This window comes from Haplochromis burtoni, unplaced genomic scaffold (assembly GCF_018398535.1).
Source record: "Haplochromis burtoni strain Fernald_Lab_line unplaced genomic scaffold, NCSU_Asbu1 Contig_93, whole genome shotgun sequence".
Taxonomy (NCBI): Eukaryota; Metazoa; Chordata; class Actinopteri; order Cichliformes; family Cichlidae; genus Haplochromis; species Haplochromis burtoni.
The window spans coordinates 1,905,873-1,931,396 of record NW_024582454.1 but is presented as its reverse complement, the minus strand read 5'-3'; the positions used below and the strand labels follow the sequence as shown (position 1 = coordinate 1,931,396).

The 25,524-nt window shown below is 38.6% G+C and overlaps 3 protein-coding genes across 6 annotated transcripts in view; 1 reads left to right on the top strand and 2 right to left on the bottom strand.

Moving 5' to 3' along the window:
* The window catches only part of gnpat (glyceronephosphate O-acyltransferase), an 11,843-nt gene extending 11,416 nt beyond the window's left edge, over positions 1 to 427 (bottom strand). For both annotated transcript variants that reach the window (XM_005930493.3, XM_005930494.3), the window contains exon 1: positions 295 to 427. In XM_005930493.3, coding sequence (XP_005930555.1) covers positions 295 to 318 — 24 coding nt within the window. In that variant the 5' untranslated portion in view covers positions 319 to 427. The remainder of the gene's footprint in view (positions 1 to 294) is intronic.
* On the top strand, positions 401 to 6,238 carry cunh1orf131 (chromosome unknown C1orf131 homolog). 2 transcript variants are annotated; one of them, XM_005930495.2, is made up of 9 exons: positions 401 to 716; positions 2,171 to 2,350; positions 2,475 to 2,566; positions 3,511 to 3,570; positions 3,709 to 3,804; positions 3,899 to 3,985; positions 4,075 to 4,106; positions 4,347 to 4,466; positions 5,922 to 6,238. In XM_005930495.2, the coding sequence occupies exons 1-9, from the start codon at positions 638 to 640 to the stop codon at positions 5,923 to 5,925; spliced, it is 750 nt and encodes a 249-aa protein (XP_005930557.1). In that variant the 5' UTR covers positions 401 to 637; the 3' UTR covers positions 5,926 to 6,238. The 2 variants fall into 2 exon arrangements, with proteins under 2 accessions (XP_005930557.1, XP_014191704.1); XM_014336218.1 differs by lacking the exon at positions 5,922 to 6,238 and having other exon boundaries at positions 4,347 to 4,470.
* Positions 6,239 to 6,344: 106 nt separating this feature from the next.
* The window catches only part of LOC102313067 (E3 ubiquitin-protein ligase TRIM9), a 57,425-nt gene continuing 38,245 nt past the window's right edge, over positions 6,345 to 25,524 (bottom strand). The window contains exons 6-12 of one of the 2 annotated variants that reach the window (XM_005930490.3): positions 20,696 to 20,776; positions 19,031 to 19,194; positions 18,314 to 18,452; positions 15,212 to 15,336; positions 14,917 to 15,095; positions 11,577 to 11,739; positions 6,345 to 11,092 (exon numbers count right to left, since the gene is read on the bottom strand). In XM_005930490.3, the coding sequence (XP_005930552.3) occupies positions 11,045 to 11,092; positions 11,577 to 11,739; positions 14,917 to 15,095; positions 15,212 to 15,336; positions 18,314 to 18,452; positions 19,031 to 19,194; positions 20,696 to 20,776 (899 nt within the window). In that variant the 3' untranslated portion in view covers positions 6,345 to 11,044. The remainder of the gene's footprint in view (positions 11,093 to 11,576; positions 11,740 to 14,916; positions 15,096 to 15,211; positions 15,337 to 18,313; positions 18,453 to 19,030; positions 19,195 to 20,695; positions 20,777 to 25,524) is intronic. The other variant, XM_005930491.3, reaches the window with a different exon arrangement.

Genomic DNA, 25,524 nt, shown 5'->3' with positions numbered 1-25,524 from the left:
CACACACACACACTTTCCCAACAACATAACCAACTACATCCAAACACAACATAGCAACGTTAAATTAAATCACCAGCTTCCGCTAAGAAATCACGCCACGCATTCTTGTAGTTAAACGTATTTTTCCCCATGTTAACCACAAAATTAGCGCATGTTTAAAGCCTGCGTCGTTGCAGACGTACACAATTAAGCACGAAACCGTTTGAATGAAATGTCAAATGTCAAATAGTGGTCACCGAGCGAGGGCGGAGAGCTGAGCTAGCTTAGCCCGCTGGCTGAGACCTGCATACCTACCGAATAAACAGCTTCGGAGGCCATGTCACACTTTACAAACACACGAGCGATACATCCAGCGAACTTAATAGGTGCACGTTTATTTTGCACGGTCCTGTCTCTTCTTATCACACTGTTAGCTGGTAACAACACCTGAAAACTTCACATGGGCGTATTTAACAAGTGGCATTTCCGTGGCAGCATTTTAGCCCTTCCCTCTTTTACCTACGGTGGCCGGACAGGACTAATACGCCGGGTTGCACTGCATGTACCATGTGCGCTCTGTTGTCATTGAAACGAGCAAGTTAGCGACAATACTTAAGCTCTCATTTTTACCACTTACCCTGCTTATTATTAGCACGAAATGGGGTCCGAAAGAAACGGGAATAAAGACGAAGATTGCTTGTTTCTGGAGCATGTTTTGGACAAGCTTTATGACTTTGGTAAGTGTGGTTAGCTGGCTGGCTAATGTTAGCTTTACTGGCTACTTTAAAGGCTGGTACTGTGTTTGAGATTTGCTCTATTACTTGTTGGTTATAATATTATGTTTCATGAGTCTACTTGCAAGGAAAAGAAGCATCGAAAAATGTCTTTCAATTATGTTACATGTTTCGTTGTATTAGCCAGAATAGTTACTCTAAAGTTAGCTCATGTTTACTGAGTTGTCACCTAAAATGAATATTATACCAGTAAATGGCAGAAAACTCTCTTAGTATACAAAGCTCAGCTCAACTTTGCTTATGTTGCACCGTCCATATAAACGTGCAACTCAAAGGGCTTCACATGGCTAGAATAAAAAAACACAGAAAAGCAACACTGGTGATTTTTAATGTACATGAACCACATGAGTAAATGACAGCGTGTTATATTATACAGTAAATACTGAGATTCGCATACCGAGATTAAAAAAGCATGAAAATTAAAAATAAGTCAAGTGTCGAAACTTTATAAAGAGCTTCTCCATCTGACAACTGCTTCAGCTTCTATCTCGCAGCTACCTCCAGCATCATAATCTTTCACACCAACCAACACAAACGTGTCCTCGTTCACTACATCCATGAATTTTGTCTCCAAACTGCTCAACCTGAGCTGTCCCTCTGATGTACTCCTCTCTAATACTGTCCATTCTGGTCACTCCCAGTGAAAAGCTCAACAGCTTTAGCTCTGCGACCTCGAGCTTAGTCTCTTTGTTTCATCATAGTAGGACTCACTAATTTTTTTTTAAACCTTCGCGTTCACTCTTGCTGCTATCCTTCTGTCACAAATCAGCTCTGACACTCATCTCCACCCTACCTGCACTCTTTTTCACCTCTGTTATTCACTGACTGTTATGCACCTAGATATTTAAAACTGATCCACCTTCACTATCTTAACTTATTACGTCTGCACTGTTACATCTGTCTCCCTCTCATTCACACACGTATGCTGTCTTACTCCTACTGACTTTCATTCCTCTTCTCTGTAGTGCAATCTAGATAAAAACGAATATAGTTCATGCACTGTAGTTAAGCAGCACCACAAACTGCATTCTCGACATTTTCATAAAGTTATATTGTGACCCTTTGATCAAGTTAATGCAAATCCTGAACATTGGCATTATTAATGCATCAATGGACAGGGCACAAGCAGGTTTGGTGGAGTGGTGACGGCAGGTGTCGGGGGTGATTTGAGATAGAAGGATAGCAGGAAGAGATTTATTTTAATACTGCTTTTCTGGACTGCATTAGTTTCAGTTTAGTTTTTGCTACAGAAGTGCAAAGTTACCTATACTTTAAAAGTCAGGTGCCTGCTACTTTCTTGTGTTACTGACTTTACCAGAGTTCATGGCCAAGTCATGTAAAAAAAAAAAACGTTACAGGGTCTGGATTCTGAATTATATTGTTGATTGATGATGTAGGATCAGGACCAAAAAAGAAGTCTCAGAAGAAGAAAAAACGAAAAAGATGCGAAGATTGGGAGGAAGAAGAGGAGCTCCCTGCAGTGAAGGATATATGCAGTGACACTGAAGACTACAAAGCAGAGCAACATGATGCTGAGCAGCAGCAGCAGCAGCAACAACGAAAGGCTGAGCAAACAGGTAGGCAGCATAGCAACAGTATATAACACCCTCAGTCATTTCATTTTTGTCTGTGAGTCATTAGGTTTTCTTTCTGTTCTTTTTTTTTTTTTTACTCATTAATCTGATTCATCCCATTTTCTAGCCTTCGAGCAAGTGAACCAGGTGGAGGTAGTCACATTTCAAGACCCCACAAAGAAAAGAAGAAAGTCAACACCAAACCCCAACAAAACACCTGTAAGTCTGTTGTACTTGAGCTTACTGTGGCTCTCTATATTTGATTGGAGGCTGGTATAGTTCAGTTCATGTTGATGGTGTGCAAAAAAAAATTTTTTATCTTGTATCCAGCTAGCAACCGGTGTTGGGAGTCGTTACGCATATTACACATTTTTCTTGTTACTTTTCATAAAAGTACATTACTTAACTACTTCTTTAGAAACATGAACACGTAGAAACTGAGTCTATGGGTGTGACTTTTACGTGTTGAAGATCAGGCTTTGACTGCTGGGCTGGGTCAACACTCAGTTTCATCACCACTCTGGGTTCTTAGCTGGCCTAGCATTAGCATGCTGTCTGTGCAGATATTTGCAAAGCTGCAGTTCTGTTAGCAGCAGACTGATGTTTGTGCAGTTTTCACGTTTTTACATTTTTATTGTATTTTTTTTATAGCACAACAGGAAAAGAGCGTAGTGGTAATGTCCATATCACTACTGCTCTAAAGCTGTAACGCTGTAGATCGCTCCACCCTTTACCTCCTCACACACCCAAATTAAAATCAAACCTTTGTAATGCAAGTAACAACGTAATTGTAACTGTTTTAATTTGTTTTTATCAATTTGGGGGGGTTAAATGTGCAGAAAGAGTAGATTAGAAACAGAGTTATGGATGCTACCTATAGAAGGATCAGCAGCAGTGGCTTCTGTGCCAATAGGCTTAATAGGAAATGCAGTCATCTCCTCTTGTCACTAGCACAGGCTTTTTTTAGGAGCTGTTGCAGTTCATTTTACAGCATTTTCATCTTGGAAACTTGTTTTCCAGCTGATACTATGAAACCTGCTAAATCCTACTGTTTGACCTCCAGCAAACCTCCTTTAAAGATCCTCCTGTCAGAAATGATTCTCATCACTTTCCTTTTCTTCCCGTCTTCATTGCCTTTGGGTTTCGGCTGTCATCCCTTCCAGGCCCTTCACATAGCAGAAAAGGAGCAAAGCGACCAGCTAGGAGAACTCAATTTGGAAAAGGTGATGGCTTCACCACAGTTTACTTCAATTTACTTTGTTATTGCTTCTTCACAAGATTGGAATCCATGTTTTGTCATGTAGCTCTTCGTATCTACATGATTTCTGTTGGCTTTTACTGTATTTGTGTGCTGGGGTCAGGCTCGTCTGGAAGTCCATCGGTTTGGAATTACAGGCTATAAGAAGGAGGAGCAGCGTGTTTTTGAACAGGACAGAGCAGTCATGTTGGGAGCCAGAGTAAGAGCAACATTTTAATCTAACTTTTAAATTTTGCTATAGAGCAGATTTTTTTTTTATGGCCCAATGTTCATGTATTTAATGTCTCTATCAGCCTCCTAAAAAGGAATATGCAAACTATAAGATACTTCAGCAGCAAATCAAAGAGAAGAAAGAGAAGGAAAAGGAGGAGGCTCAGCTGGTACGACCTGCACTTTCAGGCCAGTCACACTTACAGGAAAATTACTTCTATTTGCTGTTCTTAATGTAGCATAAATTATTTCTTTTTAGGGCCTGAAGAAAAAGAAGAAGAGTAAACAGAGGTAGGTGAATAAAGTCACACCTTTCTTAAATATCATTGATTATTTACCTTAATTATGAACTTTAATTATTATTAATGAAATACTTCCCCATCATAGAATTCATCCTAACTCTCCAAAAATGAGTAATTAAATATGAAAATATACTATTTTCATATAGTATATTTATAGTATAATATAAAATATTTTATGTTTTATAATTTCTGTGGCTCCAACCTGTGTTTGCTTCTACTGCTCTGTCAGAAACAGGAAGACAACTGTACCCTCGGGTCCTGGCGCAGCCCCCTCTGGTCAGGTGGGCCGCTTCAAGAACGGCATGCTGCTCCTCAGCTCCAAGGAGATCCAGAAGATCAAAGGCAACAAGTGAGGAAAATAGAAAATGACCAAAACAGAGAACGATGTCTAAAAGCAAACTGTTTCACAGTCTTTCAGTGTATTTAAATCAAACTGGCTGCTGCCCCCCTGAATGTTCATGATACAGCCCTGAATGAGATTTTCAGTGGCTTCTAAATTTCTTTCTGATTGATAACTTTAAAAAGGGGCAAATTCTCAGTGTATACGTGTTTTAACACGCTAATGCAGAGTTAAAGGTGTTTGAGTTTTTCCCTTGTACTTTATGGCCTGCGCTAAAATAAATATTTAATAGTTTTGCTCTCTGAGAACGACGTGTCAGTTATGGTGATACCGTAAAAGACGTGTAGAACATAAGAGAGAAGCAAACACTAACAGAAAACCAGCTGAGTTCGTCTGCTCTGAAGGAAAGAATAACAGAATCAGTGCTTCTCTGCTGTGTTATAAATCAGTCCTAAAATATGATTAATATTTAATTACTTGCCTTTCAATTTATTATTTATGTTTTGTATTCTGTTTTGATCTTTTTTTATCTGAAAGTAATTTTTTTGTTTCAATTTAATGGCAAATTTGGAGGTTTGGGGCAGGGCAGGTCAACAGCCACATGTCCTTGTATTCATCGTGTTGCTCTGTCATCAGTTATCTGAACTACAAGCAGGAATAACTGGGCAAGGCAGTTGATGCATATTCAATGTTGAATAAATCGCGGCTGCAATCAGAGCTCTCACTCATATGTGAAAACCCTGACTTCAGGATGTGTAGCAGCGCATTTTTGAGCCCTTTAATAAAAACAACTTACAGGATGTTTTCCTAAACTTTGAAGCTGCTTTGGATTCTGATCACTGAACCCATGATGACCACAAAGTCTGAATGATGCTTTTACACACTCAAACGACTCAAGACATTAAATACCAGGACACAGGACCGACTGAAGGCACTGGCAATGCTGTCAATTGAAAAGCAACTGAAGCATGACATTTCTGATTTCAATAAAACTGTGATTGAGATTGCACACAAAACTTTTTGTGTTGTTTATCCAATAGCCAAGACTAAATAACCTGCTAAAAAGAAAAATGCCTTATTTATCTTAGTTTTATTCTTCGTTGGTGTTGGATAAGACAGACTTTTCAGTCACTTGTGACATTCATCTATTGCACTATACGCAGTAAACATATTAAAAGAAAACCTGTTGCATCTTGCAGACAGATTCATATTGTAATAATCAATAATTGCAATATGATTAAAGTTTTTTTTAATGTAGCTGCCCAAAGATGTCAAAATAAATATGGGTGTGGTTAGCAATGGCACCAGAGCCAATGTCTGCCCCACTGTTGTTTATACTCAGGAGCCGCCACTGCTAATGATCCTATTAAAGTGGATTTTCAAGATATGAAACAATTTAAAGGGTAAAGAGCTGTGGTTAAACGTCTGGTGATAAAGTACAGATTTCTTTTCTTTGTTTTGCAGGTGAGGAATTTGAATCCTACAGAATGGAAAATGCAGACCAGCATGTTATGGAGAGGAAGTGGACACAATAGACATTTCCTGATAATATGTCACTGTCTGGGAGGGATGGTGTTACTGGTGACTATTGTGTCAGAAATTCAGTGGATTGATCTTCGACTGTGCATCATGGACAAGTCTTAAAGCACATAACTGGAGACTGAATACTGTCAAATCATCTTCCATCACAGTTTATTTATTTTGTTTTTATAAATGACAAAAAAGAGACATTTGTGTATCTTGTGTTGTACACTGACATTTTTAAAAGTATGTAATTGCAATGCATTTCTCATTTACAAACTGAAATGTAGTTGTACAAAACATTTATATTGGCAGGAAGGGACTGGATCATAACAGGACAGGTGGGCCTAATAATTAAAAAATTACACGCAAGTAAAGTCTTGGCAGAAGTTTTCAAGATGAAACACACATGCACACGCTGAATGGACCGTGAGAAAGCAGAATGATCTTACAGTTTTTCTCCCATATTAACCATCTCTTGCAGTCATTTCCATTTTGTTAAAGGGAAAACATGACAGTTGGAGTTTTGCGACACTATGATAAAACAAGACCTTTGAGTTGGCAGTGTGCAGCTGGGTGAGGTCACAAATTCTCACACAGTTTTCTTGAAGCAGCCTTTTTGTTGTTGTATATACAGTTCAAAAAGAGGAAAACATGAAGCTCATCTGCAGCGTGTCACATGTTTGAAGCTGTAAGCACATCTCCTTTATTCAGAAAATATTTTACAGACGCGGGCCGTTTTCGACTTGCAATCCTTACTGGTCAAACACAGACCATATTAGTAGCCATTCAAGAGGATATTATACAAAAGAAAATACATTATTAAATATTTATAAATACTTTAGAGTAAATAAATTACATTTTTTCCTCTACTTTTTCAAACATAATCTAATAATACTAGTGTAATTCCCAGCACCATACCATTAAAATTAAATTGGTAAAATATGTCACATTCATGGGTGGGTAAGTGTTGGGTAAAGGGACATTTCATACAGGAACTCTTACAAATACATCTGGACAGAAGTGACTGCAGCATGAATATTTTAATATGCAAGATTTGTTTTTTGTTCGTTTCTGTGAAATAATATTGTTTTAAGTGATTTTTAGGCAAGAAAATATGGAACCAAATGTTAACACAGGGTGAATTTGAGCCCCTCAGCAGAAGCTTTAATTGCCTCCAGTCACGATTTCCTGACTATCATTTTGACATCCATACAGACCACAGAGACATAACCCCAAATCATCCAACTTTTCAGAAGGCTGGTTACACGATATTTCACTTTTGTCTAGAAATCTATTCCTGTTACAGCAAATTCAGCCTCAGGGCAGGTTTCTGCATCTGGCGTGGGAGGTGGCAGCAAGGTCAGAGCTGAGCAGCCAGAAGTGATGTAAATGTAGCCCTTAGGTGAAAGCTGGCAGTCTGGGGCACATCAGGTAAAAAAAAAAAAAAAACTATGTAAGCTGCTTTAAATTCTGACATTTGCACTAACGCTGTATTCATGTTACAAAGGAAATATGTTACATTTAAGTGAGGAGAGTACTTGGGTTAAAAATCTTCACTTACAGATGAATGTAAACTTAAATAGATCTTGTCATCATGATTTAGTCAACAGGCTTGGTGTAAGTGCTTTTTTTTGCCACTTGGGTGCAGTTACTGCAGTATCTGCTTGAAGTATACATATCTAGCTCCATTTTTGGTTCAGTTCAAAAGATCTGGTTCATTAACTTATAAAGCCTACACTATTAAACCATCTGTATGCTAACTTTGTTGAGCTCTAGCAGGTAGCTTCAAAAAGAAGAAAAAAAAAAAACAGGCAGACAAAGCATTGCTTCTTTTCCACTGGCGTCTTAATGTCTTTCTGAAACTCAGTGTGGTTCTACCCATTTCCACCAAAAATAACTGCATTTTTAAAAAGGCTGGTATCAGCACAGTGCCACAAAATTGCCGTTCCCGATGCTAGAATCATTAACACACAGATTCAGATTTTCTTCCCACTGAAACGACCCTCCATCTAAAGCTATACAGTGGTTATGCAATGTTAAAGCAAATGTTATTGAATCGATTGAAGTCACATTAAAAAAGGGTTAACAGCAAACACCAAATGGCAAATGATTGGCCAAACTGAGCAAAAGCAATGCTGGCAGGTTTTAAAATGCTCCATGGAGGCCTTGTTTTCTCTATTTATTTTCTTCAGCTGAATTCTGTTTAATTCAATTGAATGGGTACCTGTGACTAAATTGTTTTCCTTCTCCCATAGTCAGTCTTTTGTCCTTTCACGCGCTCCTTCCCCCCCCCTTTCTCGTCACCTCCCAACCAGTCCAACCAGATGGCTGCACCTTTCCTGACCCTGAGTTTTTCTGTTTAAAGGGAGATCTTGCTTCCCAGTATCGCCAAGTGTTTGCTCGTAGGGCATCGTGCGATCATTGGGGTTCTTACTGCAATAGTGTAAAGTCTTTACCTGGAGGCAGCTGTTGTTGTGAATTGGTGCTATATAAATTCAATTCAATTAAATTGAGTTGATACTGGTGATAAATCCCTTCTGGACACCCTGTACATATTACACATCATAGTATATGGAATTACATTTGACTTGACTTTATGAGTTCACTATTTGTGGCTCCCTTGAGATCATCATTCTCAGAAATATTTTATATAGCCCAGGTGTATGAAATGCCTATAAATAAGATATACTGCAATGCAAATGTAAAGAATTTAACATTCAAAATATCAATGCTGATTTAAAAATAAATATAATATCCCATCTCTACCTCCTAAAAACTTAGTAAAACGTCCAAATAAAGAAAAAATAAAGATATTTACTTTATTTTAGAAACCTAGATCTCTACTAGTAACTAAATGTTTTTAAAATAGGCATTCAAAATAGACCTGATCATTTCCTGTAAAAATACCAGTAATTCTTAACCTTACACATTATTTCTGTTCATTTCTGTGGTATATTTTAAAGAATGAGGGTGCAGTAAGTATACAAGTGCTACACTAATTTGTCAATGTAAAATGTTCAACCCTTTTAATGTAAACTTTATGTTTAAATGTCCAAAATATCATGAGATAATTTGTGATTTACAGTAACATAAATCCTGACACATTTTAAAAAGTCTGTGATGAAAAGCATGAAAACAGATATCGGCAGGTTTTGTCGGGGATGCCTTAATCTTGTTCTCGCCACCGTTCACCAGCAGGGGGCGAGCTGTTATAGCGGTTGGTTTCAGGGTCCCTCATTGCAAAGACAAACGGTACACTATTTACAATACAGCTTCAGATAGTTTGTAAACTTGTTTGAATCCATGCTTAATGTCACATGTTTTAATCATAACTCACATATCAGTATTTACAGTTTGAGGATGTCCATTCACGTGTAAACCCACTGTCATGTGGTAATGTCAGTCTACCTCTCAAACTCACATTATAGGGAACAGAAATGGCTCAGATATAAACAAGTCGTAGATTAAATAACCTCAATTAATGAATTCTTCCATTCCATGAACTGATAAAACATACATAAACAGTGTACTTATACCTATGTACTTTATACAGTGTCTCATGTCCTGAGTCACAGTGGTCTGGTTGAAGCTACTGTCCTCTATAGGCTGCCATATCTAGTCCCTGATGATAAATGTAGCAGCTTATGTAGCTTTACCTGATGTGACTTTAAAAGATAACGTTCAGGGCCACAGATAAAAGGTGTCTGAAAGCATCTTGAGGTTCTGCAGTGAGACTGAGAGATGAGCACAGAATGAAATGTTCTTGAGACGACCATACTTTTCTCATCGACTGGGGGTGTATTATATTATCTTTAAATTGTAAATCAAAGAAAATGAAGTTTGGCTCGATTCCACTTCGTTTTAGCATTTTCTGACAATGATCTGTCAAAGTCAAAACAGTTCTTTGAGTCTGAGATGCCCCTGCAGGCAAATAGGTTTGTTTCAGTATGCAAATTGCATGGCCACGTGATTTATTAAATACCACAGTAATGTTTCTTACTGGCCAGTGGATAAGTCATACCAAGTGGTGCAATCATTTTCATGTTCTAGCAGAGTCCAAAAGTTCACTGCCAAAGACGTCGAAATGTGGCGATCTGCTACATCTTAGTGGGAGCTTTTTTGATGTCGGAGTTTTAGGTTTTTAAGACAAATAAGGAAAAGAAAAGGCTGGTGGTCTCTAGGCCTTTGAGACTGTGAATTTCAAAATAATACACCCCTGGCTCGGTAGATCTGTCAGATTACTGAAAAATGAAATGGAATTAAGTTCCAGCCTTCTCAGACTGACCTCAATATGTAAACCGTTCTGACAACACTATCAAACGATCTTTGCGCCGCTTTGCATGAGAAAGAGAGTCGATCATGAGGGAAGCTTTGCCGGCTTTAAGATGGCTGTCAGATTCCTTACCACAGATAAGAAATCACAGAGAAAACAGAGAAGGCAGTGCTGTTGGAGTCAACACTGAGATGAAAGTGTGAAGCGAGAGTTTAGCTTTTAAATATTTTATGAGAGAAAAAACCCATGGTGCCACTACACAAGTCCTACAAATGACTCGTGTTCATCTCGGCTGTAAACACACCTGAGAGAGAAGCAGAGCAACAAAAAGCACTGCTGAATCATTTCTCTCAGGAGTTTTTTTTCCACCTCCTAAAAACTGTGATGCTTGTGGTCTATTTTTTCTTTATTTTTCAACTCACAATGATCTTTCCTGCACAATATAAAATCTTTAAGGGGCGGAGTTAAGCCCAGATTGTTTAAAATAACATAAACTGTGCAAGCTGGAATATAGATAATATCAGTGTTGTTTGTATCTTTGAGAAAAATAAACTGGGCAGAGGAAAAAAGTATGGCCCTCCAGCCATCTCTGCAGTGACGTCGTCAAGCTGTAATCATTACATTTATAGCCAATAAACTTGTCACTTCTCTAAAAAGTCGTGGAGCTGAAGATTGTCCAGGTTAAGGGTCAACTTGAGAAGGATGGGAGAGGAACAGATCCCATCTGACAGTACTGGACATGACATCATTGGTTTGTATCCAGGGCACGCTCAGAGTAAGGAGGGAGCTCTTACTGTTTGATATTCTTTGGAACTTCCAGGCCTGTCACTAATGTCACCTGAAATAGAGAAACGGAAAAAACACTCATTGAAATCAGCACGAATGAGGCAGTGATCTTACAGATCAGAGTGGGCACATAAAAGCACCACTGCATCTATTTCACGTGAAATTTGGTTTGGAGAAGACACATTTATTTACCTTTGGAACACACAGTAATCTGAGCTCATGGGTTAGGAATCATTCACTAAATGTCTCATAAACTGCATAAATATAACCTATATTTCATCTGAATTTTACAGTAATGTAGTTGCAGCTTGGTTGCTTTGAAGTAAATGCATGTTTGTGTTAAGCCATCGCATCTGTGTACAGAATCTCTCCTCAGGGAGCCATTTTTCCTTGGTATTCTTGAATTTAATTCCTCTTCTTTTTTCATTGAGTTATTTTGCAGTAAACACTTTACCGAGGTCAACAATCAAGGCAGCCCATCAGGGAGCTGGTTGTTTTCCATTGCTGTTAAACATGGCACTTTAACACACACAGACCTGCACATTTCTGTTGAGGCTGACGGCGGGCACAAAGACCCCGTCCAGGTTCTCAAAGGCAGTTGGGCCATGCTGTTCCTTATTGATGTAGAAGGTCAGTGTGCGTTTAGTCAGATCCAGCAGGACACCCACAGTCGAGCCCTTAGTGATGCCTCCCTCTGCCCTACACACACCCACACACACGAAGCTAGTCAATTTTGTTATGTATATGTGCCGTAAATGCACAGATTTTATAGTAGGTTAAGTTTCACATGGAAGGTAACACAGCACAAATATGACTGTAGTTGTGTCATGCTGCAAAAAAAGACAAATATATATGTAAAAGAATGAATACAAAACTTAGTCACCGAAGAGTCCTTTAACTCATTCACAGCTTGTTTAAAGACAGCACTCTGAAGTCTGGTGATGCAGCAACAGGTTCTTTAGTATTTCTTGCTAAATGGCAGCAGAGTGAACAGGCTGTTGCTGGGATGGTTAATGTGTTTTTTAATTAATTATTATTATTATTATTATTATTTTGGTTTATGATACTTTAATCTACGTGTGTGTTAAATTAGTTAAAGTTTTAAAAAAATCTGATCACTCTTGTATTCATATTTTGTGTGTTTTATGTGACATTTGTTGGCGTCTTCTACATGGAACCTGAAGCTAACAGTGCATCAAATGGCAAACAAAGACCCCTGTAACTCATAAATCAAAGTTAGAACTGGCTCAGTTGCTGTTGAATGAATTATTTCACATATCAAATGTATTTAAAATTAAACGTCTGCTCTTTTTGTCTAACACGTAAACTCTCTGTTCTCTGTTTTAAGAAGTGACTTAATGAAAACGATCTATAGCAAAAACCTGTGCTCCAAAAAACTATGTTTTAACCACAAAGCTTGTGTTTTTGCTAAGAGCTAAACAAATATCTCTAAACTTATAGAAATGCAGACACTCACCAGGATTAGGCTGTCAGGGCACTAACAGATAAAGAAATTAATATGAGATTAAGAAGTCAAAAATAAAGCTCCGACACGACACGATGAATGACATGAAAGGTGGGTAGAGAACTGACAAGTCAAGAGAGCAGATATTTTTCATGAATAAATCTTTAATGAGAATTTGATGGCTTCCTTGTGAAGCAGACAGAGAGACGGTGCAGATGCATGTTTTGATGTTTCCTGCAGCCATCTTATACAGCTCCCCTGTGTGTTTGTTAGTCTGTTTGTTAGTATTGTATGAGCCTTCGGGTTTCTCTGTCATCGTGTGCATCTATGGTTATAGCTTCCAAACCTCTTAGAAGTATGAGACTTAATGCACAAGACAGAATGATGAATGCATAAGGGAAACACTTTACAGAGTCCCTGTCTCCTGTTGTTTTACTCAACGACAAAAGTTGCTCATGAATTACTTAAAATGATGAGTGCTGCTTTCTAGTAAGACAAGATTTAACAAGTTGGATTTGTTAATGTTACAAACTAATTGAATCATATTTTATAGTAAAGGAAACAGCAGTATTGCTACAGTAATAATACATTATAGTACATTAGGAATGATATATTAATAATGACAATCTTGGGGTTGCCATGTTAAGAAAAATTAAATTCAGCAGGTATTTCTCCTTCTCTTCATGAATCACCGTAGTGGGATTATCATTAAAGGATTAAAAGCTTCGCCAGCAAAAATAGAACAAATTAAATCCCAGCATTACTCCACTCAGATTTAATTGTGCCTTCTAATTAATGGTTTATTAAATATTTGAGGGCTTGAAGGATGTTACAGAAAATTCCTAATGAAGGGACGTAAACTACTGATTTTATATTATACTATCCGGTCTGCAGGTACACATGTTAAAGGCATTAATGTTATGAACAGCTTCTTCCAAGAAAGAAAGTGCTACAACAATCCTTTAGAGGGGTTGATGAAAGAGCTGAAAACTCCATGAAAGCTTTGCCGCAGGAACGGGGATTTTTACAACCTAGCAGCCTATGAGTTGTTCACACAGCATGAGTAATATATTCAATTTTAACTTTGTAGTTTGACAAAACAAAACAAATTTAAAAATTTCAAGATTTGTCTTTTGTTCTTTGTATTAAATAACTGCAGCGGGGAAAACCAGCGTGATAATAGTGAAAGTCTGGAAAAGCTGTCAATGTCTTTTTTAGCTTTCCTGATGTTCCCTTCAACAGTCTGTCCCTGCTGAAATCCTTTCAGCATGACTACAAGTTGTCGACTGCTCCCTGAAGCTCCCTTTCTAACCGGATCTCCTCGAGTGTGTCAAATGGAGCTCTTCTACTTGACTTAAATTTTTGGGGCAAAGAAAGAAAGTCCCAAATCTGCAGAGCATGAATTGTCTTCATAATTGCATGTGCCAATTTTCCTCATCTTTTTGCTGTTCTCTTTATGGATCAACATAGTGGATCATCTGTCTCTATCTCTAGCATCCTCTTCTATCACACAAACTTACCTGTAGTGTCCTCCTTCACTCCAACCAAAAATCTTCTGCGTGATCTTCTTCTTTTCCTCTTCTGCACATGTCCAAACCATCTCAGCCTTGCCTTTCAAACTGTGTCATCAAAACACTCGACCTGAGCTGGTCTTCTCTAATCTTAGATACTTCAACTCTGCTACCTCCTGTCTTTATGTTAGTGCCACCATGTCCAAGCAACACATCCCAGGTAAACCTTTCCTTTCATTCTTGCCTGCACCACATCTCAGCCAAGTGTTCTCTCACAGAAGCCTCGGGCTGTTACCCAATTTGCAAGTCTCCATTGACAGTCTGACCTTAAGGAAAAATTCACAGTGCACTCTCTTAAGAAAGACCTGATAGGCAAACACTGGGTTGTAGCTGGGGAACAAACCCCCACCAGAAGTGATGTTCCTCAAAATGATCTGATCATTTTGACAACAAAAGTCACTGAAGAGGTTTGACGTCCATGATAAAATCTCACAATGCTAATGCACAGAAGTGGAATTCTGATCTACAACGATTCTCGAAATAGCAGCTGAAAACAGACCTAAAGTTCACAAGGACATGAGGATGAAAGGCAAATCTAAAACAAATAAACTCAGGCACTGTATTGGAAGGTAACCAGTATATTATTTTAAAAAAATAATCTTAAATTAGTCTTTTGTCAGTTGTCTTTGCATTTGAATGATATGAGCCTCTGGATCCTGCAGGATATCAGTTTGGGATTTTTCTTGAAAACATGCAGATGGAATCTCTTAATTGTTCTCATTTTTTAAATATGATATGTATTTTATGCCAGTATTATACAACATGTCCAATGGTAGGGAACAATGGTTAAAAGTTATCACTAAAAACTGTTGGTGGTGTTGTTGCTCCCCATGCACCTACCTGTTGGTGTGGGAGTTGTTGTGCATGAACCAGGAGCGGTTGTTGTCCACATACATGGCCCAGGCTTTGTCATCTTTCCCCAGCATCATGTCCTTCATGGTGTTGATCCTTGCTATGCCAAACGCAGGATCTGGGTGGTTGTCATAGCGATCAATGCTGACCTCCCAATAGTGAATGCCCTGAGATTCAATAGGGGGTAAAAAAATAAATCTTCTATAACTTCTATAACCAAAAATCAACAGAAAAAGGCTAATCGCTGTCAAATTTAAATGGAAAATATCTGTATACACTTCACCTTGGAGAAAGCAGCAGTCCCCAGCACCACACGGTCATCATAGCTGTTACAGCTAACTGTCTGGTTGTCATTAGTCAGAACAATGTCCCGATGAGCTGAGGTGGGGTCAAAGGTGAACCAAGCCACTGTAAGAAGGACACAACAGTTAGCCTGCTAATAGTCTTTGGAAATTCTGTAAGTCTGTACTAACATTCACACTAAATTTAGTCACATGTTGTATTCTGCATCTTATTAAAATAATTTTAAAAACTGCTCATCCAAAGTGAACCTTACTGGGTAGCTATACTTACCCACACCTACAGTAAAGCCAATAATTATATCACTGATTCTAGAAGGGCCATGCTTTCTTTTTCATAGGATTAAAGACCCTATACAGTCCTTTGAAAAAAAACATGATTCAAAGTAACTTGAAGTAATTGTTTTCTTTATAACTTTCAGTGTCTTACGTCATTATGGCCATATTTGCTATATAGCTTTGCTTCATTTCATTAAGGTTTGATGTCATTTATTAATGCACAGCTCTCTTAAGGTCCCAAAACAGCATTTCTGTCAGGTTGAGGTCTGAACTTTGACTGTGCCATTGTAGCATATTGATTCTTTTCTGTTTCAGCTATTTATTGTAGATTTGCTGGATAATTTTCCTGTTGCATGAACCAATTTGGGTGTTCTTGCAAACATGATCACATTTGACTCTAAAATACTTTAGTATCAGAGGAGTATAGAGGAGTTTAAGGGTGACTCAATGACTGCTAGGAGCCGAGGTCCTGTGGGTGCAAAACAAACCCAAACCATCACCGCTCCACCATCGTGTTTGACTTTCTCCGAACATGGCGCTGTACATTAAAAGGACATTGTTCGAGAAGTCTTGTGGTTTGTTCAGTTCAAAACCTAAGCTGTGCTACAATATTCTCTTTAGACAGTAGTAGGGATGGGTACCGGTATCCGGTGCCATTATGGCAAAAGCAGCGCACGTTTCATTGCTTTATTTCGGTGCTTTTTTTCTTCTTCCTGAGATGTCATACACTTTGGATTCTAGCCAATCATTTTATCTTTGCAAGGATAGTAGGTGGGCCCAGGTACGTACATTCTTTTAGAGCTACAGATTAAAAATGCCCAAGGCAAAGTGGTCAAAAGTCTGGCTTTACTTCACAGCAAAAGATGCAAACTCAGCAGCCTGCAACAAGTGCTTTAAGGTGATACTGTGATACTGTGCAAAGGAGATAACACCTCGAATCTGACAACCAACCTGGCGATGCATAGCGTTTTTTTAGAAGCCAAGAAATGCACCAAGTTAGCAACATCCCCCAAGAACCCGAAGAGTAGAGTCCTGACCCCTAGCCCTGCCAGTGTAGCAGAAATGATGACGGATGATGATGGCAGCAGCAGCCGTTCTTCTCTGCGTGAGTAGCTTAATGTTCGTGTGTAATTTAAGTTGAGTAGGCTAACCACGTTATTAAATTAATGCATGTAAGGTGAACTAGCAAACACCGTTGTAGTTACATGCGGCTGTCTTCTTGTTTGATGGCAGATACTCCCTTCACCCTGGCCAAAAAGGCTAAAATGACCAAAGCAAAAGTTTGAGCACCGTTTAAGCACCAGCACCGTTTCAAAAGTACTGGTTTGGCACCGGTATCGGATAAAACCTAAACGATACCCATCCCTAGACAGTAGAGGCTTTTTACAAGCATCTTCCAAATGACCCATACTTGAGTCTGTTACACCTTCTCTGAGCATTGTGTGGTCTGAAAAGTCAAACTAGTTTAATTGCTGTGACTGATTTTTTTTAAATTATCAAAATACTTTGAACAAGCTCAAGGAATACACATAAATACAACTTTCAGCTTAACTCAGCAAGGGATATTTTCATCTCTGGCTGATAAAAACAAGACTATAAATGTAATCACTCTGTCAAATAATCACATTAATATGTATTAAAAGATTCTTTTATAATGAATGTGACCTTAGAAATCTTTGTACGGCAGTTGTGGGCAACAACTAATTGGGTTTATCCACAGAAAACAATGCACTTGTAAAGTTTAGGCCTGAGACGGGAAATGTTTCATCAACTACCAATGCATTATTAAAAAAGTGCTTGCACGTGAGATTTTTACTGTCACACTACACGGATGCTATGTTTTTGTTTGCAGCCATTGCTGTCTGTTCAACAAGAGTCACGTCGCCGCAGTTTTCTTTCTCGGTGTAGCTGCGGTACAATCCTCAAAGAGAGAGAGAGGAGGAAGAGGAGGAGAAGGGGAGGGAAAAAGAGGCAGAGTAGGCAGGAAGAAGAATGATGACAGAGAAGAATAAAAAGAGGGCGGGTGGGATAAACAGTTATCAGTCAGAAAACAGACTCTAATGCCCATTATTGTTGTGGCTGGTTCAGAGACACTGTTTGTGTGTTTGTGTATTGTAAAAACCTCCACCCGCATTGCTTTGCTGTTACACAGTGGGTGTCTCTATTTTCTTCTTTCACCTCCTCTTTCTCTGAGTCCTTAATCTCATTCTTTCCTTTCTTCTCCAGCAGTATATTCTGTTTTTTCTCCCTTTGCAGTTATGTTTTTTCCTTCCTTTTCTCTTTTTCCTTTGCATCTCTGTACAGTTTTAGCTTTATCCTCTTTTTCCATTGCCCCCTTTCTTTTTCTTACTTAACCGCTCCTTTGATCTCCTTTTCTTTCCTTCTGTTTTCTTCTTGTTTGTGACTTTTCTTTACTGTCTACTCAAACCTGGTCTACTTCAGCTTTTTTCCATCTGCTTCCTCTTCATTATTCCGTTCCTCTTTTCTTCCCCTTTCTTTGTCTACTGTTCCTGTCCAGTGTATTCCCTTCACCCTCTCCAAAAGCTTCCACCTACCTTTCTCCTGCCTTCTCCCAAAAACATCTCCTCCTCTATGTAAGAGGCTTTTCTGTTCACAGTTACATAGGTCAGATGAAATTACATCATGAAACCTGTTTTACAAAGAAGATCGCAGACAAAAAAAATCCCTTGGGTAAAAATATATAATGAAATCAAGACAGCCAAAAGAGCTGAATCAAAAGTAAGGCAGACAAAGAGTCCATCTGTCATGCTCTGGAAGCTAAGCCAGTTCCAGCACACACCACGTACCATCAGAAGTCTTGAGCATGACTGTCTTGCTGTATGGACCCACTCCAATGGAATTATAAGCTTTCACCCTTGCGTTGTAGGAACTGTTGAAATGAAGACCATCGACTGTACACACTGTTTCCTTCCCCACATATACCTCCTGGGGGCACACACAAACACGCACACACAGACACACACAAACTCAGCATCATTTGAAATGCAAGTTGAGGCAGTATATGCTCAAGGATTAGTGAAGAGGTCAAGATCTCTAGCACTTTTAATGCATGCTTGATGATGACTCATATACTTACACACATAAAGAGTATTATCTGTCCTTTGTCAGATATGAGCATCATATTGAGGAGAGCTACTAAACATCATTTTCTGAGTTTCAGATTAGCTTAGTTATTTTCACAGTAGAGTTATTGCAGTGTTTCCCAAAAACAGAAATTTCTTGGCCAGGCTGCCCACGAATCTTTTTCAACCTTCAGAGAAAACAACGAGCTTGAGAAACAAGTTCAAGTTGCTGCTGTGATGGTTCTTGGTGTCGTTCAGCTGTCTTTATTTTCTTGTCCTGGAGACACAACTGCTTGTTTTTTATTATCTATTTCCACAAAAAATATATGCATTTCTTTTGGGTGCACACATATGATCTGTGCCTCATTACTGCCACGATACAGAGTAATTCTGTGGGAAACACTATTAGTGTAAATCTTTTGTTTAACAAATAGTACTCACCCTGTACTGTCCTCCATTGCCATCATCCAGCTCCAGGATGTAGCCCTCGATGGGGTTGATGGTGGGCATAGCTACCCTCCAGGCCAGGGTGGCGCTGTTATTCCTTGTGCAGCACTTCTCCAGCTGCAGGAGAGGAGCTGGAGGCACTGAGGGTCTAGGCTCCACTGTGTAGAGAGATGGATGGATGCAATTTAAATTTTGCAATCAATGAATGAGAGGAATTGGGACAAAGAAGAGGTACAAGGAGGGAGACATGAAAGTGTGGAAGGATGAAGAGAGGAAGACATACAGGGATGCCGTCATCTGGCGGGTTGCCTTTAAACAGACTGAATGAAGAGAAAAAGGAGCTTTAATGACAATCTGGTGGGAGATTTAAAAAAGAGCCTTAAAGGTGAAAGAGCTCTGGGTTCATTTACAGGGTAACAGCTGGGAATTATTAAGGGCTTAAACTGGACCTAGTGAGGACTCTACATACACTTAAAGGGTAGTGTAGTGGTAGGGATGCACTGGGTTAGATTGATATGCGCTTTGAAGGCTGACTTGTAGTTTGATAGTAATAAATAAATCAGCAAAGGTGGTAAGAAAGTATGAGACATCGGCTCCCCACCAAAGGCCAGACTGATGAAAGCAAAGCATCATTCCTGCATAAAATCTGCATAAAATCAGAGGAAAAGCATCATATCAGTCTAACTCTTGTACAAAACAGGTGAAAAGCAAATTCCAAAAGGAGAAACAAACATACAAGCAATAAAATAAGAAAAGATTAAAAAAATCTTTCTTCACTTTTTCATTTACAGGTACTTATCTGATAAATATATAACAGTACGGAAAACACAGGGGAAGGCAGCAGTCATGGCGGACAGTATAGGAGATAATGCATGTTTTGTTGATATTACATATTTGAATTTATGACTTATTACATGGAGATCAGCCACAACATCAAAAATACAGATTATGTAAAGTAATTAATAACGGCCATCTCTTTACAATGCAATGTTCTGCTGTAGAAATCTGGTTTCATGTCATTTATGTGGATGTTACATTGACGCAGAACATTAATTTATCCTTCAAACAGCCCAGATACTAATGCAAACATGAATCTACAAGATGTACCAGAGATAGCCTGATCCACAGACGCCCCACCCGCAACTTCCAGCAGGCAAATGATCTGCTACCTGATCGCAGAGACCAAAGGACACCTGCAGAAGTCCCAAATGTTGATGGATTGAAGCAGATTCTAATGTTGTGGCCGATCAGTCTATAGCTATCGAGCAAGACTGAATATGTGAAAACGAAATGATTAGAGGATCATGTTTACTGCACATTTCCTCAGTATATACTTACTCCCTATGATTTGTATTGCTACAGTTTAATTCATGCATAATTATATTTTTATATATGTGTCATTAGTAACATGTGAAACAAAATTATCGCAGGAAACAAAGATCTTTGTGCAGAACTGTTCAGCAGATCAGTGTCGTTTACTGTTGAAGAGCTGAAAAACAACATGCAAAGGGAAAACACCAGAGAAACACTGTGGGACAAAAAGACCAGTGAGTTTCCAACCAGAGAGCTATCGGGGCTAAGGAATGAGGCAGGAGTGACAAAATATATGCAAGGAAGGGAAACAGAGATTTACAGTGAAAAATAGAGTCTCTGAAATACCTCCTGGGCTCTCTGTCTCCATCTCAGCCTCACCACTGCCTGCTTCCTGCATTTGTTTCAATTTTGGATTCTCCTGTACATCTGGAAATATGATGTTGATTTAAGTCAGTGTTCTCTAAAGAAGTAAAAAGGATGACCAGAAGTGTAGTGTATCAATCATACACTTATTTGTCACAATGATATTAACTAAAGGTCCGAAAATTATCATTGATAAACACAAAAATCGTTTGTCAAGCCTAAACTTGAAGGTTTTGTTGTCCTTTTTGTGTTGCATTATTTTGTGTAGTATTTTGTAGTTTTAGGTAGTATTTGTGTAGTGATAAGACAAGAGATTGTGTTTTTAGGTAGCACTTTTAGAGCTAGGTAATAATTTGGTAATTGTGGGGTAATAAGTTGGAAACAAGGAGGCAATAATTTTATCATCACTATCATCACTGCCCCAGTAATATCCAAGCAGTTATTTTGTAATGTAATGTTACTGCTGAGTAACATTACATTACTCAGCAGTAATCACTTACTGAAATCATACTATAATGCATGTATATACAGGGAGTGCAGAATTATTAGGCAAGTTGTATTTTTGAGGAATAATTTTATTATTGAACAACAACCATGTTCTCAATGAACCCAAAAAACTCATTAATATCAAAGCTGAATGTTTTTGGAAGTAGTTTTTAGTTTGTTTTTAGTTTTAGCTATTTTAGGGGGATATCTGTGTGTGCAGGTGACTATTACTGTGCATAATTATTAGGCAACTTAACAAAAAACAAATATATACCCATTTCAATTATTTATTTTTACCAGTGAAACCAATATAACATCTCCACATTCACAAATATACATTTCTGACATTCAAAAACAAAACAAAAACAAATCAGCGACCAATATAGCCACCTTTCTTTGCAAGGACACTCAAAAGCCTGCCATCCATGGATTCTGTCAGTGTTTTGATCTGTTCACCATCAACATTGCGTGCAGCAGCAACCACAGCCTCCCAGACACTGTTCAGAGAGGTGTACTGTTTTCCTCCTTGTAAATCTCACATTTGATGATGGACCACAGGTTCTCAATGGGGTTCAGATCAGGTGAACAAGGAGGCCATGTCATTAGTTTTTCTTCTTTTATACCCTTTCTTGCCAGCCACGCTGTGGAGTACTTGGACGCGTGTGATGGAGCATTGTCCTGCATGAAAATCATGTTTTTCTTGAAGGATGCAGACTTCTTCCTGTACCACTGCTTGAAGAAGGTGTCTTCCAGAAACTGGCAGTAGGACTGGGAGTTGAGCTTGACTCCATCCTCAACCCGAAAAGGCCCCACAAGCTCATCTTTGATGATACCAGCCCAAACCAGTACTCCACCTCCACCTTGCTGGCGTCTGAGTCGGACTGGAGCTCTCTGCCCTTTACCAATCCAGCCACGGGCCCATCCATCTGGCCCATCAAGACTCACTCTCATTTCATCAGTCCATAAAACCTTAGAAAAAACAGTCTTGAGATATTTCTTGGCCCAGTCTTGACGTTTCAGCTTGTGTGTCTTGTTCAGTGGTGGTCGTCTTTCAGCCTTTCTTACCTTGGCCATGTCTCTGAGTATTGCACACCTTGTGCTTTTGGGCACTCCAGTGATGTTGCAGCTCTGAAATATGGCCAAACTGGTGGCAAGTGGCATCTTGGCAGCTGCACGCTTGACTTTTCTCAGTTCATGGGCAGTTATTTTGCGCCTTGGTTTTTCCACACGCTTCTTGCGACCCTGTTGACTATTTTGAATGAAACGCTTGATTGTTCGATGATCACGCTTCAGAAGCTTTGCAATTTTGAGACTGCTGCATCCCTCTGCAAGATATCTCACTATTTTTGACTTTTCTGAGCCTGTCAAGTCCTTCTTTTGACCCATTTTGCCAAAGGAAAGGACGTTGCCTAATAATTATGCACACCTGATATAGGGTGTTGATGTCATTAGACCACACCCCTTCTCATTACAGAGATGCACATCACCTAATATGCTTAATTGGTAGTAGGCTTTCGAGCCTATACAGCTTGGAGTAAGACAACATGCATGAAGAGGATGATGTGGACAAAATACTCATTTGCCTAATAATTCTTGTGTGTGTATTTATTCTGTGAGTGTGTGTGTGTGTGTGTGTCTGTGAGTGTGTGTGTGTGAGTGTGTCTTGTGTGTGTGTGTGTGTCTGTGTGTGTGTAAGCAACACATAGCGAGCGCAAATGCAAAAAATAAGAGGGGCTGGTATGTGTGTGTGTATGGATAATAGCAAACACTGAAATACATTATTTGCACGCAGCAATGAATTTTGTTCACTCAAATTTAGCTTTTCTTCGCTCAAAATAAATTTCTCCTCAAAATGCAACACTTGTACCTGCAAATTTTTTTTACGTGCGCCCACTTTTTTTTAATGCGCGCTCAGAATAGTGGCACACAAATAATGCCGTATGCTTGTTCTACGCTTTTTTATGCTGCATATTTTACCAGAGGTGCAAAGTTATATTCTTTCCAGTGCAGCTGAGCAGCTGCTGCTATATTATTATAAAAGTATAACAGTATAATCCTATTATCCAGTATTCAGCATTGTTTGACGGTATCAATGCAAATTTTATGTTTAATATTGTGGCTTATTATAAGGAAATGTTTGGTAATGTTTCTACTACATTTCATAGTAATATTTGTCACAATTTAAAGCATATGAAGTTCACTTTAATAGTTTATTAATATGTAATTACAAAAATGTAAAAAGGCAGTTTTGTAGTTCTTAGCCCTGTTTCCTGGTTATCACACAGAAACTACTGCAAAATACATTAGAAGGTTACCTAGGCAACCAGAGCCAGGAATGTCCGTGAGCAATCAGCTGTCAGCTTCAAAGAGATGAGTGAGGAACGAATCACTTTGCTCCAAAGCTATGCGTGGACGTAGCTTTAAAGCTGTGCATAATTAAAGATGTAACTGCTTTAAGTGATAGGTCTTGTAGAGTGTTTAATTTAATTAGTTTCATTTTTGTACAAAGAATCAGCTGTTCTGTTTTTCCAATAATTGCATTTTGCTTTGAGCTTGTTTAGCCACAAACTAGTATCCTATACAATTAATAGACAGTGAATTACAGTTCTGTGTTTCTAATCAAGCCACCTACTGTTAACCTAAACTACTCAACTCAACCATCTCATGCAATTATTAGCATCTCGTTTTAAGAAAAGTTGAGGTGAAGACAAGAAAAGAAAATGAAAGATAAAAAACATGCAGAGGAGGAATAACTAATGAATCTTTATGCCTGTGGAGGATGTTATGATGGCTATGCACATCTTTTATTTACAGTATATGGGTTTAAACAAACTTAATATTTAAGTACAAACATACCTTTTGTTGGTGCTCTGTATGTCAAAGATTAAAATTCAAATGCTTAAAATGAAATTGTCCGTCGTTAAAGTCCATACCAGATAATGGGTGAGAGAGAAAGGAATCATACAACTGAATTCCACATCCCCAGTCTTGGAGAAGAAAAGAGAGCTGATCAAAGCTTTCTGGCTTTCTAAGAAGTTTGAGTGGAGCTTAAATTGGAGAAAATCTATTTGAAGTAGAACTTAACTCAAGCCATGACCTGAAGACCCGGGACACATTTTTAAATTTAATTCACTAAGTTTTTGTCGTGTCTGTAAGAGCTAGTGTCCTTATTTTCTAGGAAGTTGACTTTGTTGGGGACAAAAAAGGTTGCTGCAACTCATTGGAAGTGTCACCCAAGATGAACCATAACATTACAAGAGTGCATAATCACAGTTATGATACCGAATATAACATTTATCACACACAGAGCTCCACTGAATGTAATTTCCTCATTGTGAAAATGAGTATTTTGCTTATGATTTAATGGATTTTGTACTCTTAATAGCTGATAACAAAGACCGGTCAGCATTATTTACTTTTCTAGCAAAGTAACCAGGTTGAATCTGCTTCTGCACAGGGAAGACATCCCATCTTCACTGCCTAAGTGCAGCCATATGCAAATAAAATATGCATATTGGTGATTACATATTTAATATACATTAACTATACATCTGGGTAATCTCGGAGACCGCAGCGGAATGAATATAAAACACACTGTTTACTCATGCGCGCCAACTGGCTGCTGGGTAGCAACAGCCAATTAATAGCTAATTAGATGTGCACACTGTAGTATGAGTTAAAGAAACCTTAAAAGAAAAGAGCAATAGCAGCTAAATCTTATTTTGTTGACTTTAGATGAATCTTGTTTGTGTATGTTTGTGCATGCCAAAATTATTTACATATATCTATAATCATAGAGACTTTTTAAGTAAATCATTGGCAAGCTTACAAATGAGCTTTACTCCAGGACTTCAATATGTATGTGCAGCTGAAGAAAATGAGTATTCTGGCGACCCAGTCAAAATCTGTCTGCCTCCAAATTCAGCCACAACCCTGAACTGTTCCTCAGTTTTCCTCACTGTGTAGGAACAGTTTTGTTCAAAAAGATTCATATAGTAAGATTTTTGTGAGGAATATGATCTCAATGGGAGGAGAATTGAGGCTGCTTGATGATTTGAAGCAATGTGGTGGCCAGAGACAGGTGTGCAAGTGAAGAGACTATCAGTGATACTGCAGGATACTGCTGATTGTCATATTATCTGGTGGTAAATACATTAGATGATTACCTAGGCAACCAGAGGCTGGTAAGTCCACAAGCAACCAATCATCACCTCCAGTGAGGAGCGAATTGCTTGAAGCAAGGACTCTGAGATGCATCAAGTTAGTATAAAAGGCCAAAGGTTTACAGAGGTAAATCTAGAATAACAAATTATTCTCAATTCAAA

Excerpts from the sequence above, each read along its gene's own strand:
- cunh1orf131 (XM_005930495.2), top strand. The coding sequence starts at position 638 with ATGGGGTCCGAAAGAAACGGGAATAAAGACGAAGATTGCTTGTTTCTG. Across the intron at positions 717-2,170 it reads GGACAAGCTTTATGACTTTG|GATCAGGACCAAAAAAGAAG; the intron begins GTAAGTGTGGTT and ends TTGATGATGTAG. Across the intron at positions 2,351-2,474 it reads ACGAAAGGCTGAGCAAACAG|CCTTCGAGCAAGTGAACCAG; the intron begins GTAGGCAGCATA and ends CCCATTTTCTAG.